This window comes from Caretta caretta, chromosome 2 (assembly GCF_965140235.1).
Source record: "Caretta caretta isolate rCarCar2 chromosome 2, rCarCar1.hap1, whole genome shotgun sequence".
Taxonomy (NCBI): Eukaryota; Metazoa; Chordata; order Testudines; family Cheloniidae; genus Caretta; species Caretta caretta.
This window is the reverse complement of record NC_134207.1, coordinates 119,456,594-119,476,490: the sequence shown is the minus strand read 5'-3', so window position 1 is coordinate 119,476,490 and position 19,897 is coordinate 119,456,594. Positions and strand designations below refer to the sequence as shown.

Here is a 19,897-nt window from a genome sequence, read left to right as displayed (position 1 = left end):
ATTGACTGGATGATTCTTTCCTGTTTCTCGAACATATATTATATTCTATCATGATGGCTGAAGGCTCCAATCCTGTAAACACTTAAACACATTCAGAACTCTGTGCCCAATTAGTCCTTTTTAATAATCAGCGGCATAAAGGTATATGCGTAAGTATTTGCAGGATTGGGCCCTTGCCAGTTTTTATGGTTCTCTGAGACCACCCCCCAGATACCATAGTGATGGGTGGCCTACAAATGCCAACAAAACTACCTTTCTTACTGCTTTAAGGGTAGTTGAGCAAAGTTACTAGTATTGGTACAAAACCCAAATCTTGAATGTGTGTTTTTAATGATGGACATGACATGCATTCAGGGCTCACAGACCATATAAGAGAAGTTAAGTTAAGTTACTTACATTTTTTGATTGGTCACAAGAAAACATGCAAGTGTAGATTTTCTATTAGCTTATCAAGAACCGTTATTTCTACTATGTTGATACATATTATATATAACCAAACTGTGACTACAGCGGAGAATTTAAAAAAACCAACAAAACAAAAACCCAAGAGCAACACCCCCATGCTGGAGATGAGGTATGCAAGTTGTACAAATATCTCAAAATTTATATTTTCCAGTAACTTTCACAACTTAGCATCTCAGAAGGATATTTAGAGGCAGAAGGAAGTGCAAATCTGCTAAAGAACTTATAACATTATTTTGAAAAGATTCTGCTGTGACACTTTGGGAAAAAATTAACTGCGTGATTAATCACGCTGTTAATAACAGAATACCATTTATTGAAATAGTTTTGGATATTTTCTACATTTTCAAATATATTGATTTCAGTTACAACACAGAATACAAAGTATACAGTGCTCACTTTATATTTGCACTGTAAAAAACAAAAGTAATAGTATTTTTCAATTCACATAATACAAGTACTGTAGTGCAATCTCTTTATCATGAAAGTTACTTACAAATGTAGAATTATGTACAAAAAATAACGGCATTCAAAAATAAAACAATGTAAAACTTTGAGTTTGCAAGTCCACTCAGTCCTACTTCTTATTCAGCTAATCGCTCAGACAAATAAATTTGCAGGAGATAATGCTGCCTGCTTCTTGCTTACAATACCACCTGAAAGTGAGAACGGGCGTTCGCATGACACTGTTGTAGCTGGCGTCGCAAGATACTTACGTGCCAGATGCACTGAAGCTTCATATGTCCCTTCATGCTTCAACCACCATTCCAGAGGACATACATCCATGCTGATAACGGGTTTTGCTCAATAACCATCCAAAGCAGTGTGGACTGATGCATGTTCGTTTTCATCATCTGAGTCAGATGCCAACAACAGAAGGTAGATTTTCTTTTTTGGTGGTTCGGTTTCTGTAGTTTCCACATAGGAGTGTTGCTCTTTTAGGACTTCTGAAAGTATGCTCTATACCTCGTCCCTCTCAGATATTGGAAGGCATTTCAGATTCTTAAACCTTGGGTTGAGTGATGTACCTATCCTTAGACATCTCACACTGGTAGCTTCTTTGCGTTTTGTGAAATCTGCAGTGAAAGTGTTCTTAAAACGAACATGTGCTGGGTAATCATCCAAGACTGCTATAACATGAAATATATGGCCGAATGTGGGTAAAACAGCATAGGAGACATGCAATTCTCCCCTAAGGAGTTGAGCTACAAATTTAATTAATGCATTTTTTTTTTAAACGAGCATCACGAGCATGGAAGCATGTCCTCTGGAATGGTGGCCAAAGCATGAAGGGGGCATATGAATGTTTACAAATCTGGCACGTAAATACCTTGCAATGCCAGCTACAAAAGTGCCATGCAAATGCCTGTTCTCATTTTCAGGAGACATTGTAAATAGGAACGGGCAGCATTATCTCCCATAGCAACTGGCTGAACAAGAATTAGGACTGAGTGGACTTGTAGGCTCTAAAGTTTTACGCTGTTTTGTTTTTGAGTGCAATTATATAACAAAAACTATAAATTTGTAAGTTGCACTTTCACTATAAAGAGATTGCACTACAGTACTTGTACGAAGTGAATTGAAAAATACTATTTCTTTTGTTTGCCATTTTTACAGGGCAAATATTTGTACTAAAATAACAGTGTAAAGTGAGCACTGTCTACTTTGTATACTGTGTTGTAATTGAAATCAATATTTTTGAAAATGCAGAAAAACATCCACAAATATTTAATAAATTTCAATTGGTATTCTATTGTTTAACAGTGTGATTACAACTGTGATTAATTGCGATTAATTTTTTAAATCACGATTAATTTTTTTGAGTTAATCGCATGCGTTAACGGCCATTAAATTAACAGCCCTAGGAAAAAAAGAGGAAGGAAGTGTTCTTATTTTAGTTTCCTTGTTTACACACAGTTCTGCCTTAGTCTGCTAACGGTTACCTAAATCAGTGGTGCGCAAACCGGGGGGCGCAAAAGGTTCTCAGGAGAGGCGTGAAGAACCTTCAGTCTTTTGCTCTTTTACTAAAATATACAAATATCACTTTTTACAGCAGACTTCCTAGCACCCCATTGCCACCCGTACTTCTGTGCTGCTGCTGGGGGCAGCGCGCCACTGATCTGTCAACATTATATTTAGGAATAAGGTAAAATTCATCTCTCCAAAAAAAGAGAAATAAATTTGGTTGAGAAGTCCGTGAAACGTGATACCTGTTATTACAGTTATGACTGAGTCATCCTTGGCAGCTTCTTCAAGTGCTTGAATAATTTCTCTGTACATCTATGTAAAAGAAGGATGAAAAAAGCACATAAGAAAAAAGCTGTGATGTCACAAAAGAAAACCCATACTGAAAATCAAGAACTTGGAAGGGCCAAATTTTCCAAGGACTGCCTCTAAAATTGTGCCTACAATGTATGCCCACAGGTCATGTATGCCTGCAATAGTTAAATATTGCAGTCTGATATTTATATCCACAGAGGAGCGTGCGTAACATTTCAGATGCAAGTTTGAAGACCAGAATGAGGCCCCTTAAAAAGTGCACATGAATTGAATAAAACTTATTTTAAAACCTGACAAATGACATTATACATATGTGAATTTAAAAAGAGCTAAAAATATAAAACATAAAGGATCAGATTCCAGGCCCTAATCTGGCTGCCAGCTTTGCAGCTCCTACATCAGGATTCCCCTGAACATTCTATGCTGCTGGAATTAGTTGCAGAAGCAGATCAGCTATCTAGACACACATACAACTTTGCAAAAAAAACAGTTTAGGGAATTTTACATATTCCTTGGTTTAGACAGGGCTATGGAGAGGTCTTGTACATATGTTTAAATTAATAATAATGATACCTAATTCTTTTATAGTGTTTTTCATTAGTAGATTTGAAAGCATTTCACAGTCTTTTAAATGAACCACAGTAGAGCCTTTCTGCAGTTTATAGTCTCAAGTTAGGGTAGGATTTAGGTGAACACTAAGAGCTTTTGAAAAAATCAGAACTTTAAAAAGCTGTACATCGCTATCAAGGTGATTAGTTTCTGTACATCAACTCAAAGCTAAAGAAAAGATTGAAATGGAAAAACTGAATAGAAGCAGAAGAATTACATAAATTGTTTGAAATAGCAGGGAAATGAAGGACACACCAGAACTGGAGGGAAAATAAAAGGCAGCTTTCTGCTTTTGAAAACACACCACTAAGGTATTATGCTGAAGAGACAAATACTAAGAGGAAGAGCAGCTGCTGCTTGAGGCTATGATTGGGCATTAGCACAGTATATTCTTCCAAGTTACTTCACAAAAACGTAGTTGTTCACCATGTGTCCACATGCATCACTATACCAAACCGTGGGTCTCATCTGCTCAGTGCTGAAGGTTTCGATTCCCATTGGCTTCAATGGGAGTAAAGGAAGTCCGCATCTCATAGGATTGGGCCCACAATATTTGAAAGATACTCCAAAAAGTTGTTATAAAACTTCACCACCATATGTCAGCGAAACCAGGTTTTTAACCTGATGTAAGATCATATTTAACCCCTAATGTCAATGTCTTTACCTGTGTGGTGATAGCATTTTTCTTCTCAGGGCGGTTTAGCATTATCTTAGTGATGTTGTCTGTGGTGGTAACCTGTAGGGTTTCATATCCATGTTTGCTGTCCGCAGTGGTATCTTTCACCTGGCTAGAAGACTCAGAAGAGACCAAACCTGACACAAGGTCAACATATTTCTGTCTGGCATTGTCCTGTGGGGAGGAAAACCCAAAAATATTATTAAAAAATGCTGGAGTCCAGCTCAGTCTCCTGTGCTTAATGCAATGATGAACTGAAAATAGGAATTTCTTCTCAGTGTAAATCAAACTAGAAAAATCTGTTTAAATAGAAGCTATGTTCATCAAGGTGACCAAGATGCAAATAAGGATGTTTACTGAATGAACACTTCGTACGTTTTGTGTCTGGTGAGAGCAATGGCAAAGGTTTTGATGGTGTTGAGCATTGCCAGTTTCAGGGGGAAAATATCTGTCTTGAAAATCCTTATGGTAGAATATGCTAAAAGGCAAGGATCATCACTTGGTTTTCCAGATTTGGGACAAGAGAGCTCTCAAGGTATTCTATACTGAGACACACATTGGGACATTCCTTCAGCAAAACAAAAATTTTATTTCAGAATGTAAGTACTGATGGAAAATAAAATGCCAGAAAAGGAGGGTAAGACACATTTTAAACAGTAAGCTACAGATAAGAAAGAAAACTAAATGTTCAGCTCAAAATAAAATATGAAGTTCTCAAAAAAAATAATCTGTTAACAGTGTAAAGATTAAGAATACTGTAAATTCTTGGGTGTGTCACTTGAACTTCAAGAATGGATTATTCTCTAGTAATACGAGTTGTTCAGCTCATTCTACAGGGTGCAGAGCGCCCATTTTAAAACAACCATCTACAAACACCCACACACACATTTTGTAGCTCTTATAGTTTCATCAGAGAACTGCTTTTCTGTATGCATCAGTCTTTTATTTTGATAAGATTGCTCAACAGATTTTTTTTTTTAAACTTCCATATGTAAAATACTGATATCTCAAATCTTTACACTTCGTAATCTGAATTCTTTTATGGAGTGATAAGAGTCTTTATTCATTCTAGGGTGCAAGAATGACCCAGACTTGCTCTTCTCTCACTCTAAGAGGTGACATGGGAATAAACATTTAATTACAAGTGGTAACCTTCCAAACAGAAAGATTTGCCAGTAACAATGATCAGAGCATAAGACTGGTCAGCTAGCTCCCCAAAAAAACAGAAAAACCAACACCAGAAAAACCCTCACCTTCTCTCTCCCCTTTTCTCTTCCCACTTCCAAGTGATTTGGGAAACTTCTTCCTAATGATAGGTGGAGCTCAAAAGTTTCAATTCACAGAAGTACTTTAAAACTTCTGGATGCTTATCCAAAGGCTTCTTAGTCTAAAAATTGTTCTGGAATCTCATGACAGACCCTCTATGTTTCTGGCAGAAACCAGTAAGTGTGGAGACACAGGAAAAATTAAGGGGAGGGAAATTTAAACCAATGTTGAGTTCCAAAGCAATTTCAGTTCAGTTCTAATTTTGCATACACTGGTTTACCTCATCTTTATGCCCCCATACCCAAGGTTCAAGTTTTTTGGTTTTTGTTTACACACAACCTTAACTTTTCCCTCTTTCAGCAATGCCCCAGTTCTCCCCATTAACACACATATTTTTACTTTTCCAACCCCAGAAGTGCTGCAGTGTACAAGCTCTTCACCTCCTCTTGCAACCCATTCACTCTCACTCTCAAGATTCCATCTAACACTATTAAAAGATAGACAAGGGGGGAAAAAGGTAGTCCTCCTCCATTTTCCCTAAGGCCTCTCCCCTCCCCTAACAACCATCCCCATTTATTCCCCTCCCCATGCTGCACCCCAAGCCCCCCTCCCCTTATTCCACCACTCCTCCACCTCCTAATGTCCATCTCCTCCCAGGAAACATTCACACATTTAATTCCAGTCGTCGTCCTCACCCTCCCACCCCCCCCAAGACTTTGATTACATTCCCCCAAAATAAAATTGCCACCCAGGAGGCACAAATTATAGCAGCCTCCTGCCACTCAGTCAAAATCCTTTTGTCTTAAGTTAATCACACACGCCTACCTATCCATAGTTATGTTAAATGAAGGATGTTCAAAGCCATCAATCTTGATGAGGTCTGCAGTTCATCTAGTCATTAGTATCGCTCAGGGCACACCAACACTACAAAATTAAGTCGACCTAACTTATGCTGGCACACAGCCATGCAGTAATTACATCACTTGTGCGTGTCTATGCTTTGCTCACGTCAGTGGCATGCATTCTCACCAGGAGTACTTCACTCAAGCATATTGAAGCATGTCAGTATGGGGCATTGTGGGATAGCTTTTGAAAGCCAGCAACAGTCAATGTAAGCAACTCAGCATCTACACTGACACTATGCCTGTCATAAATATAAAGGGAAGGGTAAACCCCTTTGAAATCCCTCCTGGCCAGGGGAAAGCTCCTCTCACCTGTAAAGGGTTAAGAAGCTAAAGGTAACCTCGCTGGCACCTGACCAAAATGACCAATGAGGAGACAAGATACTTTAAAAAGCTGGGAGGAGGGAGAGAAACAGAGGGTCTGTGTCTCTCTGTATGCTGCTCTTGCCAGAGACAGAACAGGAATGGAGTCTTAGAACTTTTAGTAAGTAATCTAGCTAGGTATGTGTTAGATTATGATTCCTTTAAATGGCTGAGAAAAGCATTGTGCTGAATAGAATAACTATTTCTGTCTGTGCATCTTTTTTGTAACTTAAGGTTTTGCCTAGAGGGGTTCTCTATGTTTTTGAATCTAATTACCCTGTAAGATATCTACCATCCTGATTTTACAGGGGGGATTTCTTTATTTCTATTTACTTCTATTTTTTATTAAAAGTCTTCTTGTAAAAACTGAATGCTTTTTCATTGTTCTCAGATCCAAGGGTTTGGGTCTGTGGTCACCTATGCAAATTGGTGAGGCTTTTTATCCAACATTTCCCAGGAAAGGGGGGGTGCAAGTGTTGGGAGGATTGTTCATTGTTCTTAAGATCCAAGGGTCTGGGTCTGTAGTCACCTAGGCAAATTGGTGAGGCTTTTTACCAAACCTTGTCCAGGAAGTGGGGTGCAAGGTTTTGGGAAGTATTTTGGGGGGAAAGACGCGTCCAAACAGCTCTTCCCCAGTAACCAGTATTAGTTTGGTGGTGGTAGCGGCCATTCCAAGGATAACGGGTGTAATATTTTGTACCTTGGGGAAGTTTTGACCTAAGCTGGTAAAGATAAGCTTAGGAGGTTTTTCATGCAGGTCCCCACATCTGTACCCTAGAGTTCAGAGTGGGGGAGGAACCTTGACAATGCCTACCAAACTACATTGACACTGACTCTGCATCTCTCGTGGAGGTAATTATTAAGTTGGCGTAGTGAGTGAGTTACGTTGGCAGGAGCTAAATATTAGTGTAGACACTTACAGAGTCAGGTCAACATAAGCTGCCTTGTGTCGACTAACTGTAGTGTAGAGCAGGGCTCAGTTTAACAGTACAAGGCAGCAGAGGGAAACTGGGTTTTTGGGGTGGGGGGCTGTAACTTGGGAACCTTTTAGTCAAATGACCCTGTGGTTGGACCACTAACGCCGCCTGAGGCAAATCGAATTTCAATGCAATTCAAGTAACTGTTCAGATTTTAGAACACTTAAAGGAGTTGAGCGTTAAAGCATATAAAATGGTGGGAAAAAGAAACTCTTGCCATTTTTCTGTATTGGAATATGCCCACTATAAAAAAATGTACATTTTCTTAAACACCATTCAATTTGGGCACCCCAAAGATTTAGTGGTGCCATGCACTACCTTGGGTAAAACTTGACAGATTAAGACGTCTTTTGACCCATATCACATCAGCAGTTTGATCTCTAGCACCGCACAAAAAAGCCCACCTAGAAACTTTTTGAAAAATGGCTAGTTCTGGGGAGAGGGGGCTTCTCTCTCTAGAACCGCTAGCTGAAATGACCCCAAAATTGGGTACCTAACCCTATCCAGGCACTCTCCTGATAAACACCAAATTTCAAAGAAATCCAAATATGCATGTTAATTTTAAAGGCCTTAGACAGGTTGACTTTTAAACAGAAAGTGTGATGCAACCGTAACTACAGTAGTGCTGCTGCTGTGATGTCCAGTTTTGCTATTGATAACTGGCTGGTGGCTGCTGCTACACCTGGCTCAGTTTTGGTTGTTGCTGATTTGTGCTCTGCGTGGCCCATCCTGATTTGCATTAGGTTGTCACTTATGGCCTAGTCTTCCTGACTTGTCACCTTAGCATGAATCTGATCAGCATCTGTGGTCCTTTTATGTTGCTGCAAAGGAGGACTGTGCAGACTGATAGCTGCAGATTTGGGCTTGGTGCTGCATGAATGAACTCATGTTGCTGCTTCAGTCCAGAAGAAGGATGGTCAATGGTTCTACTGCTGGATGAGCTGGGTCAGATATAGGCCAAGCAACAGCCAGTGCATGCCTACGTGCTTCAATATCTTACAGACTTACACACTGCACAGCTTGAAAACATGATTAACTCCAGAGGACATTTGGTGCTGTTGCTGAAATAACAGAAGATGTCAATTAGGAGCTCATCAGGAGTAAGGCTGCGTGTCAGTTATGGAGGTCACTGATTCCATGACTTTCTGTGACATTTGCAGCAGCTGGCTCCGGGGTAGCAGGTTGGCGTGCAGGGCGGCACTTACCTCAGGGGGCGGGCTCCCCGGAAGTGGCTGGCATGTGCCTGCAGCTCCTAGGCAGAGGGGCCAGGGGGTTCTGCATGCTGCCCCTGCCTGCAAGCACTGCTCCCGAAGCTCCCATTGGCTGCGGTTCCCAGTCAATGGGAGTTGCAGAGCCAGTGTTCATGGCAGGGACAGCGCGCGGAGCCTCCCTGGCCTTCCCTCCTTCTAGGAGCTGGAGGGACATGCCAGCCGCTTCCAGGGAGCTACGCGGAGCCAGGTAGAGAGTCTACGAGCCCTACCAACCCTTCCCTCCCCCCAGCACCAGCAGGGGTCCCAGGCCACGCGCCACCACCCACCCTCCCCCCAGCACCAGCGGAGATCCCGAACTGCGTGCCATCACCCACTCTCGCCAGCACCAGCAGGGTCCTGAGCCATGCGCTGCAGGCCACTGCCCACCTGTCCCCCCAGCACCAGCGGGACTTCTCCCACCTCCCCCCCCCAGCACCAGTGGGGATCCTGGGCTCCCCCCAGAGCACCCCCAGCCCGCCCCCCTCCCAGAGCACCCCCGGCCCAAGTTTTAGTTAGGGGTATATACTATAAGTCATAGACAGGTCACGGGCCATGAATTTTTGTTTACTGCCTGTGACCTGTCCATGACTTACTAAAAATACCTATGACTATAACATAGCCTTAATCATGATATTTTGCACTTCTCTCAGCTGTGATGTGCACAAGGTAAAGTGGGCAGCCCACAAGAGACAGATGTTTCTCTTGAATAAACACTGCAACACCCTTGTGCACGCCCATCATGACAGAAGCACTGTCGCATCAAAAGCCAAGCGGTTTGACCGTGGGACTTTCCTGGCATCCATATTTGAATTCAGAAGATGAAAAATATTCTCTCCAGTGGCACACTGTACAGGTTGAGACTGATAGCAACGAGGTGATCACTTTACCTTTGCTATCATTAAAATGCTGAATAATGTTTGGGAATAGCTTGCTGGCACCTGCACCACTGTTGCTGTCCTGGGCTAGACTAAACAATGAACAACGCATGTTTTCTGCTCGATGGTCCACACTGTCATTTGCCATCTCTTTGATAATGGCTGTCGTCTTTGTGTGCATACATACATATTTCCTGGCGATTTCCAAATCAGAAAATGCAGTTTTCAGCAGCTTTGAAACATGATTGCTCACTACAACTGACAAGTTATGCTCAGCAACAAAACCTGTTACTAACATTTCAGCACAGGTCTCACTCTCGTTGATGTCTGCGGTGAAGAATTGTTTTATCTGCATGCTGCTGGCTGGTGTTTTTGCTGTCTCAACATGCTTTTTCGCACAATGCAAATTTTCACATTGTTACGACAGCCATGCATGATGGATATGTCCACGTGACATAGGTCACAGTACACATAATTTTCATTCTCTCTCAATAGCTTAATTACTTTAAATTTGATTGCATAGCCCATTTTGAACTTCAGAAACATTCCACTCAGGGTTTTTCTGGGATATTTGGCTCATTTTTATCACCCACATCAGCCATTTTTATCAACAATGGCAGCTGGTGAACTCTGGGGGAAATGGGGTGTAGCGAAAAATAAATTATGCCTGCTTGCCCCCATGGCACTCCTTTCACTAGAGGTGCAACCAGAATTTTCATAAGGAGGGCACCCAAGAGGCCTGCACATGTGTATCGGGTTCCCCCTTTGCATAGCCATGACCTCTCCCAATCCCTCTGGGGGCCCAGCTGGCATGCTCTCAAAAGTTATCTGATGTGGGGGACTGGCAAATTTTTTTCCCCAATGTGCGCACAGACAGGCAGCCGATGGCATGCCGGTCCGCGGACCACCACTTTGAAACCACTGATCTAGAGCACATTAATATAGTCCAGCAGGGTCTACATGGGGCAGTTAGAGCACGACACACATCTTGTAGCATGACACACATCTTGTAGCATGGGCTGTGCAACCAGCACCACAAACCCCATTCAAAATTGCTGAGGCTTCCTTTCTATCAGACCGTCACAGTTCAGTCTGTGCATGTGCCAGGAGGAGAAGAACGAACCCCATGGCCACGACACTATTTGCTGCATTTGTTGGACCCGAACAGTGGCAAGTGACACAAAAGTCATAGATTTGAGGCCTGAATTTATAAATGTATAAATCAGGAGAGTATGGAAAATAAGGGAGGATTGGCATTTCTGCCATTGAGCTGGCCAGTTTCAAAATCCAGAACTAGGTCTGCTAAATACAGTAGTGTGGCTAGGAAGAAGCAGTTAGGCCTATGGCAGCATAGTGCAAAGACCTAACTATAGGCTGTACAAGGCAGCTCAGCCTTCAGTGTACTGGTGCGGCCACCCCACTCAGACAATGCACGAAGAGCCATTACTTTCTCACACCGTGAACATCACTGTGCATGGTTACTATTCTAGAATCATAGAATCATAGACTTTAAGGTCAGAAGGGACCATTATGATCATCTAGTCTGACCTCCTGCACAACTTAGGCCACAGAATCTCACCCACCCACAAATCCCTGACCTATGTCTGAGCTACTAAAATCCTCAAATCGTGGTTTAAAGACTTCAAGGTGCAGAGAATCCTCCAGCAAGTGACCCGTGCCCCATGCTACAGAGGAAGGCAAAAACCTCCCAGGGCCTCTGCCAATCTGCCTTGGAGGAAAATTCCTTCCTGACCCCAAATATGGCAATCAGCTAAAACCCTGAGCATGTGGGCAAGACTCACCAGCCAGACACCCAGGAAAGAATTCTCTGTAGTAACTCAGAGCCCACCCTATCTAGCATCCCATCACAGGGTAATGGGCATATTTATCGCTAATAGTCAAAGATCAATTAATTGCCAAAATTAGGCTATCCCATCATAACATCCCCTCCATAAACTTATAAAACTTCGTTTTGAAGCCAAATATGTCTTTTGCCTCCACTGCTCCCCTTAGAAGGCTGTTCCAGAACTTCACTCTTCTGATGGTTAGAAAGCTTCGTCTAATTTCAAGTCTAAACTTCCTGATGGCCAGTTTATATCCATTTGTTCGTGTGTCCACATTGGTACTGAGCTTAAATAATTCCTCTCCCTCCCTGGAATTTATCCCTCTGCTATATTTATAGAGAGCAATCATATCTCCCCTCAGCCTTCTTTTGGTTAGGCTAAACAAGCCAAGCTCTTTGAATCTCCTTTCATAAGACATGTTTTCCATTCCTCGGATCATCCTAGTAGCTCTTCTCTGTACCTGTTCCAGTTAGAATTCATCCTTCTTAAACCAGAACTACACAATATTCCAGATGGGGTCTCACAGTGCCTTGTATAACAGTACTAACACCTCCTTATCTCTACTGGAAACACCTCGCTTGATGCATCCCAAGACCGCATTAGCTTTTTTCACGGCCATATCACATTGGCGGCTCATAGTCATCCTGTGATCAACCAATACTCAGAGGGCCTTCTCCTCCTCTGTTACTTCCAAGTGATGCGTCCCCAATTTATAACAAAAATTCTTGTTATTAATCCCTAAATGCATGACTTTGCACTTTTCACTATTCAATTTCATCCTATTCTGAAGTACTGCAGTCTGTAAACATTGTTTATTAACTGTAAGTCCTTTTAAAAAGTAGTGCATCAGTGAAGAGGGATCAACAGTTCATGATTTGAGAATCAGAACATGAGAGATAGCTCTTACAAGAGCTACCACAGCATAATCAATATGAAAGAAAGAAATCATTACCCCTCTGACAATGATTGGGTAAGCAAGTTTAGCTATATTATTGATAAGCTAAGTGAAGAAAAAATATTTCTGATGCAGTAGTTTGTCTTCTGGAACTAGCAGAAGTTGTTTTAGGAAAGTCAAATTTTGCCAACTGACACGACTTAGGGAGAAGATATTTGGCTCTTTACTCTGAAAAGTGACTCACTCTAAAATGCCATAGTGGGAAACACATTTTTATTCTTTCTCAATAGATTCCATATAAAAAACTGTGCTTAGTTTAAAAATAAAAATATATAGTTCTTCTATCAGCTTTGCAAACTCATCCTTGGGCTCTGGTAATCTACCTGCATTAGTTTGCAAGGCTTACAGTTAGAACCACTGTATTTTTACTTATAAACTAAGAATACTTTTTAACATGGAATCTATTGAGACAGAATAAAAATGGGATACAACTAGGCTATTTTTTAGAGTCACTTTTCACAGTCTTTTAGCCTATGATATAAGTCCCCTATTTCACGTGACAAGTTACCAATATCCATGAAATGAGCATTCACGATGGAAGATTTCTTCCTCTTTTAAAGAAAGAGATAGAAACTAGCTTAATTCCACTTGTAAAGTCCACAAAGTAGGCACAAATTTGTTGCTGGGGTAGTGTTGTTTATCAGCTAAAACCAAATTAGACTTTAGTCTAAAGATCCTCACCTTTAACTTCCTTATGACAACACCCAATTCATCAACATATACGTTAGCCAAGAGGCCTGGGTAAGACTGGCATTTGGAACAAGTCATTTTCCGTCCTGGATCAGCTGATAGAATATCCTATAGAACTAAGGCTTTTTATCTCTTCCTAGAACACCAGAAGCATGCTCTCTCTCTATTTGTATATCTATTCAACAAATAAGAGAGACAAAGGGAGGTAGACACCCTTGTTGTCCCCCACATATACACACTCAGGATTAATCTGTATGGCAATGAAAAGTGCTATAAAGCCCATTTCATTTTTTATTTTTTAAAGAAATACTAAAATGTGACCCAATTAGAATGACACTTTTAAAAGCAAGCAAACAAACAAACCTTCCTTGAATAAGTAATTACACCTAATACTCTTGTAGATTAACATTTCCATCAGCTGTTGGCAACACTTTACTCCAAGTTTATAAAGCTAAAATATATAACCAAAATATTTTAGAACTTTGTAAGACATAGTGCAGAATATGCTGATGTCTGAAACAGACTTTCAACTAACACACAATATGATTACACGCTAACCCTTCATTAATCAGTATCAAATATCTGGTTTGTAAATGAAGTGATGAATTGAAAGCAGTGCTATATTCACCTTAGACAAACTGCCAAGTGAACTCCATGCATCCCATTTTGCCTTCTTGACAAAGTCAAGCATGCCAGGCGTCGGAGAACTGCAGGGACCCTCGGTAGCCTGTATAAAGGGTGGAATAAACTCATGTAAGCTTTCAAGTAAATTCAAATTTCTCAATCAGTAGGCTGGGGGCAAAGAACACAACCACTATCAATCATGACATGATCATGGCACAGAAGCTCTGAAAACAAACAAGTATGCTCCAAAGAAAAGAGTACTGTAAAGTCACTATGTCTATATTAAGTCTTTTAAGTATTCAAGATAAGCATGTAAGTTCTCAGGAACCCGATCTCAATATTGTACAGACTCCAACCATTTTAATGAATTTTAAAAAAACATGCTTTTAAAAGGTGCATTTGTGTATACAGTTTACAAAAATATCGCTGCATGAGATCAATCTTTCTTTAAGAAAAGCACATTACATATACAGGGAGAGAAGTATTTAGACCCCAGAAAAGTAAGTTTACTAGCTTTCTAATGTCAGCTGTTACTGACAATAACATGTAAGGGTCTATCTTTAAAGAGTGTGTGTTCTTGTATTTTATTAAAAGAACAATTAGTTCCTTCAATACAACAAGATATGGCCCAGACTAACCCCCTAGATTAATCTCTCCCCCATCCACTTCATTCCAGTGGTCCGCGGACCTCTGGGGGGGGTCTGCACACTATTTTCAGTGACCTTTCACAGACCCCTTAGACTAAAGTTTCAGATCCCAGAAAAGGCATTTCATTTTTCTGATCAAAAGTATGGGAATACCTCCATCTGCAAGTCAAAACCTGGAAGTGGTGTTGTTACCATAGAGGTCCACAGTTTAACACCCTTTCTCACGCTGCGTCAAATGCCAGGCCGAGCACGTGCAACATTTATAGTTGAATTCTGTTCAGCCAGTTTTCAGTCTAAGACTTCTATGGTAGGGGACATGGACCACAGGATCCGCACCTCAATTTGAATGAATTTTTTTAGGGGTCCACAAATGAAAAAAAAAAAAAAAAAAGGTTGAAAACCACTGCTTCATACCATTACAAAAAGATTCCTTTAGGGTAGTAAGACCCACCCCACTATAGAGGGCTTGCATAATGCCCTCTGTCACATTGTCCACTTTAAGCCTTAGTAATAAATAATACGATGGGCTGAAACCTAAGTTCCTCTAAGCTGCACGGCTGTGCAGCAGCCTATCAAGTACCATGCAGGCACTCAGGGCTGCAGCGAGGAGGTGCAAAGGCGCCTCTCCTGCAGCTCCAGCCCCGGAGCTGCTGTGGCCAGGGAGAGGCACCTCTCCCACCCAGCCCAGGTTCCGCTGCGATGAGAGAAGACTCAGGGGAGTCTTCTCTCCCAGCTGTGGCCCTGGGGCAACCTGCACCCCAAACCCCTCATCCCCAGCCCAGAGCCTGCACCCCCAGCTGGAGCCCTCACCCCCCATGCATCGCAACCTTCTGCCCCAGCCCTGAGCCCCCTCATCTGCAGCCCCACCCTTGAGCCCGCACCGCCAGCTGGAGCCCTTAGCCCCCAGATCCCTCCCACACGCCGAACCCCTCAGCCCCACCCCTACCACATATCACCTCCATATTGGTTCACATAACAAAATTAATTCCACACATGCCTGGGAAAAATTAGAGGAAACATTGGTTGAAACTATAATCATTTCACACAAACTAAGTGGTGGATTAATTCTGAGTAATTTTTTACCTCAGAAATAAATTCTGTACAAATATAGGACCTGTACAACTGCAAAAACGGAATTAATTGGATTCTATTTCTTCTTGTGCATCAACAATTCCACACACTCTCCCAGTCCAAATCAGACACACCTCACATCACACTGACGGTAATGGAATGGTACAGGTGTCATTGAGGGCATAATATGACTCACAAACCAGTTACTGGTGATTATTCATGAGGTGAGAAGAACTCTGCTGGACTCTCAGAGCTCAGGCTGAGTTGGCAGAGCTGTCATTTATTCAAAAACAATTTAAAAGCATTTTTGAAATGCAATGAAGTTGCTCAGACACAAAATGTAGAACCCTATAATGCCTTTTAAGAAGAATTCTTTTACAGTCACTTTTCAGACTATAGCCACAATTTAAACAAAAATTGTCTGACCTACCTGTTTAAACAATGCGTAGAGCTTCAACTTTACTTCATTACCAGGGTCCTCCTTCAAAAGCTTCAGCTGATCTTTAGCCTTTTCAAAATCTTCCTGACTGACTCGCATGACAGCTCCAGTCGTGTGCAGCTGAATTACAGGAAAACAGACAGCATGCACTGTCCTACTAGAAGGAAAACAAATATCTACTTATAGCTAGCTGTTTTGACTGCTGTAACTATAAATGTTGTTTTTCAAGATGTTTAATGTTTGCCTTTAAAAAAACATATTCACAGGGCCACAAGTAAATGTTCCAAAAAAACCCAACCAACCACCCAGTAAATAAGTACAAAAAAAGTTACAAAAAGTCACTGTAGAAGTTTGATGCAACTCGTAGCATAATTAACCTTTGAACAACTAGTACCTAACCCTTTCCTGTACATAAAATAGAATGCCAGAGATAGGAGTCCACCAGGATGCTGCCAGAAGAGAAAGGGGACAGAGGGAGAAAGTTATGTGATCAGGTGCCAGCCAAGCTGCAAAACACCAATCAGTTGCATGGGAGGCAAATTGATGTTTGTTTTTACCTATAAATCCATAACTCCACTGATTCAATCTATTCTGGCTGGACTGGAGAACACAATGGAAAAAAAAAAGATTGTTAATGTGTTCAATGTAGTGTATACAGTAGAACCTCAGGTACGAACACTTCAGGAATTGAAGTTCTTTGTAACTCTGAAATGTTCATAACTATGAACAAAACGTTATGGCCATTCTTTCAAAAGTTTACAACTGAACATTGACTTACTACAGCTTTGAAACTTTACTTTGCAGAAGAAAAATGCTGCTTTTAACAAATATAGAAAGAGTTTCCTTATCTTGACAATTTTTTTTAAATCTCCCCTTTATTTTTTTAATAGTTTAGGTTTAACACTGTACTGTATGTGCATTTGTGTGTGTGTGTGTGGGGGGGGGTCTCTGTTGTTGCTTGATTGTGTGTACTTCCAGTTCCAAATAAGGTGTGTGGTTGATCAGTCAGTTTGTAAGTCTGAGGTTTTACTGTATTTAGTTTACAAGCTACATAAGTCTAAAAAAAAAAAATCTCTTGTAGTCACTGTAATTTTTTATAAACTCCTCAAGTCCAAATATATCTAACATCAGATACTGAAGTCTATTCGTCTGTTTCTTCTCTATGAAGACCGGGAATCAAGAGTAATTCCAGTGAGGGTTGTGGACTTGCACCACTTTTCTACATTGGTGTAAGAGAAGAATCAGTCCCAAAAATGTTCTATTGACATTTGGGACTACAGCTGGTCAAAATATTGGACTGAAGTTTTTCATCAGAAAATGTAGTTTTTTGTCATAATTGAAAAATGTTTTGCAGGAATGTAGCGATTTCAATTAAATCTTTTCTGTGGAAAAGGGTTGAAACTAATCATTTTGACTCATTTCATTTTTGATTTCACTTCTACATTCTAATAATATTCACTTATACAGCTGATATTTTATCTACTATAATATTATCAAAAGTGTGTCAAGGTTTCTGAATAAAAAATTTTCTGCATTTCTGTTTTGTGAAAAAAAAAATTGACTTTTTGTTCCAATTAAAGAAGGAAGCAAATTTTACAATGTCAGTATTTCTCACAGAATGGAAATTCCATTTTCTAACCAGCTCCAGTTGGGACATTAACAGGTAAACATTTTCCAGGTCTTAATTTCATATCATTCTTAGTCATTCTGTTAGTACTTACAGTACAAAAACATTCTTTTGCAGATCAGATCCATAGCAAGTAAACTCACCCTTTTTTCCTATACGTATAGACAGTCAGAATCTTAAAGAAATCTAGGAATAATGCCTTTCCAGGATGTTGCATAATGCAATATCCAACCCCCTTGATTGCTATATCCATCTTATATAAAAGATATTTTATGTTATTAAGCATGAAACAGAAAAAAATTACAGGCAAAGCATGCAAAGAATACTATTAAAACATTGGATTATAGTGCTTCTCCATGAGATGCAGTTATAAAGCTCCAGAGTCATCTTGTACTAAAATTTATAAGGGCTATCAGAATTTCTATCTAGCTACAGCCCTTCTGGGACACTATCATTAACGTTAGCATTGTTGAATTTTAAATTTCTGGTGTTTCTTCCTTTTTTGGGCCACTGAGTTTGTGTGTAGGTGGAGCAACATACCCTTCATCAGTAATACGGAGAAAATGGTGACACTCAGCCTTGCATGTTATTACAAATTGATGTAACTCATAATTGGCTCCAAAAGCCGGAGTTAAAAAAAAAAAAGCACCAATAAGTCATGCAATATGACATCAGAAGAACCACCATGTCACAGGAAGCAAAAAGAGTCAAGCCTTTTATATGAGCTAACCAACCGTACTGCATTGATAGAATCACAGAATATCAGGGTTGGAAGGGACCTCAGGTGGTCATCTAGTCCAACCCCCTGCTCAAAGCAGGACCAATCCCCAGCTAACTCATCCCAGCCAGGGCTTTGTCAAGCCTGACCTTAAAAACGTCAAAGGAAGGAGATTCCACCACCTCCCTAGGTAACGCATTCCAGTGTTTCACCACCCTCCTAGTGAAAAAGTTTTTCCTAATATCCAACCTAAACCTCCCGCACTGCAGCTTCAGACCATTACTCCTTGTTCTGTCATCTGCTACCATTGAGAACAGTCTAGAGCCATCCTCTTTGGAACCTCCTTTCAGGTAGTTGAAAGCAGCTATCAAATCCCCCCTCATTCTTCTCTTCTGCTGACTAAACAATCCCAGTTCCCTCAGCCTCTCCTCATAAGTCATGTGTTCCAGTCCCCTAATCATTTTTGTTGCCTTCCGCTGGATGTTTTCCAATTTTTCCACATCCTTCTTGTAGTGTGGGGCCCAAAACTGGACACAGTACTCCAGATGAGGCCTCACCAATGTCGAATAGAGGGGAACGATCATGTTAAACGATCTGATTCGTTAAACTGTGTGTCATGTAGTCTTTCCAAGGCTAGGTAGTGGGGAAAAAAGAGAGTATCTGAGATTCTGTTGCAAGGTACCACCCATGTATTCAGCATCAAATAAGCTTTGGGGTTTGTCAAGTTAGAAATTTTCATCTTTAGTAAGCACGAAAAGAGGCAGTTGGATGGCAAAGAAATAACTGAAGAACAGCAGGAAGATTCCTTCCAATAGGTCTAGACTCAGAGCTACTGGCACCCTAGTGTTACATTGAGTCCTATCTTACCCAAACACTTCAAAGTTACTAGATAGACCAATCACTTGTATTACTATTATGCCACTTTCTATCCTTCCTTTTGTGCCACTCTTTCATTATACTTTTTAAAATCTTTTCCCCCTCACTTGTATCTCAACTTTCTGTAGACCATTTGTGATTTGGTCCCTACTATGTGCCTACTCTCCCTATGTCTCTTGAGGGAATTTTCCCATGAAGAAGTGGCTGTAACAGGGTAGCTCACACATAAGGGTTGGACTGCTGAGGTAGCCAATCCTGCTCAGAATGTGACAAGCTTGGGAGAGATCAGGGTGATTGCCCTATAGACAGCAGCAGCAGGCTACAATGAAGAGGAGAGAAACTTGGGAAAATGGTAGAGAGATTGTAGAGTGTGGGACAGGCTCCTGCAGGGAAGACCTTGAGGCCAACTGAACTGTGACAGACACTGACTGAGAGAAGGGTTTGGGCCTGGAAACCAGAAAGCTGAGAGGCTGATGAGCTTCAGCCAGGTAATGTCTGGGAGTACTGGGCCCCCAGCTCCTAATACAGACCCTGACTGGGAGATGAGTTTGGGGGCCTGGAAGCCAAAGGGCTGAGTTCTATCCAGGTTAAGCCTAACAGACTTAGAATCGCTCTCGGAAAAAGGGCTGGGGACTCCCTACCTAAGGGAGAGCATGAATGAACTTCAGTAGCGGCAGTATGTAAGGACTCTATAAATGGGACCCCAGGATGGGAATGTTTTAATTACTGTTAGGTGGAGTTGAAGT

General features: G+C 41.1%; 1 protein-coding gene across 2 annotated transcripts in view; it reads right to left on the bottom strand.

The window, feature by feature from the left end:
• Positions 1 to 19,897, bottom strand: part of ECI2 (enoyl-CoA delta isomerase 2) — a 64,847-nt gene that overhangs the window by 8,590 nt on the left and 36,360 nt on the right. Inside the window, exons 2-5 of one of the 2 annotated variants that reach the window (XM_048839764.2) lie at positions 15,922 to 16,087; positions 13,778 to 13,876; positions 4,016 to 4,201; positions 2,673 to 2,742 (exon numbers count right to left, since the gene is read on the bottom strand). In XM_048839764.2, the coding sequence (XP_048695721.2) occupies positions 2,673 to 2,742; positions 4,016 to 4,201; positions 13,778 to 13,876; positions 15,922 to 16,087 (521 nt within the window). The remainder of the gene's footprint in view (positions 1 to 2,672; positions 2,743 to 4,015; positions 4,202 to 13,777; positions 13,877 to 15,921; positions 16,088 to 19,897) is intronic. The other variant, XM_048839765.2, reaches the window with a different exon arrangement.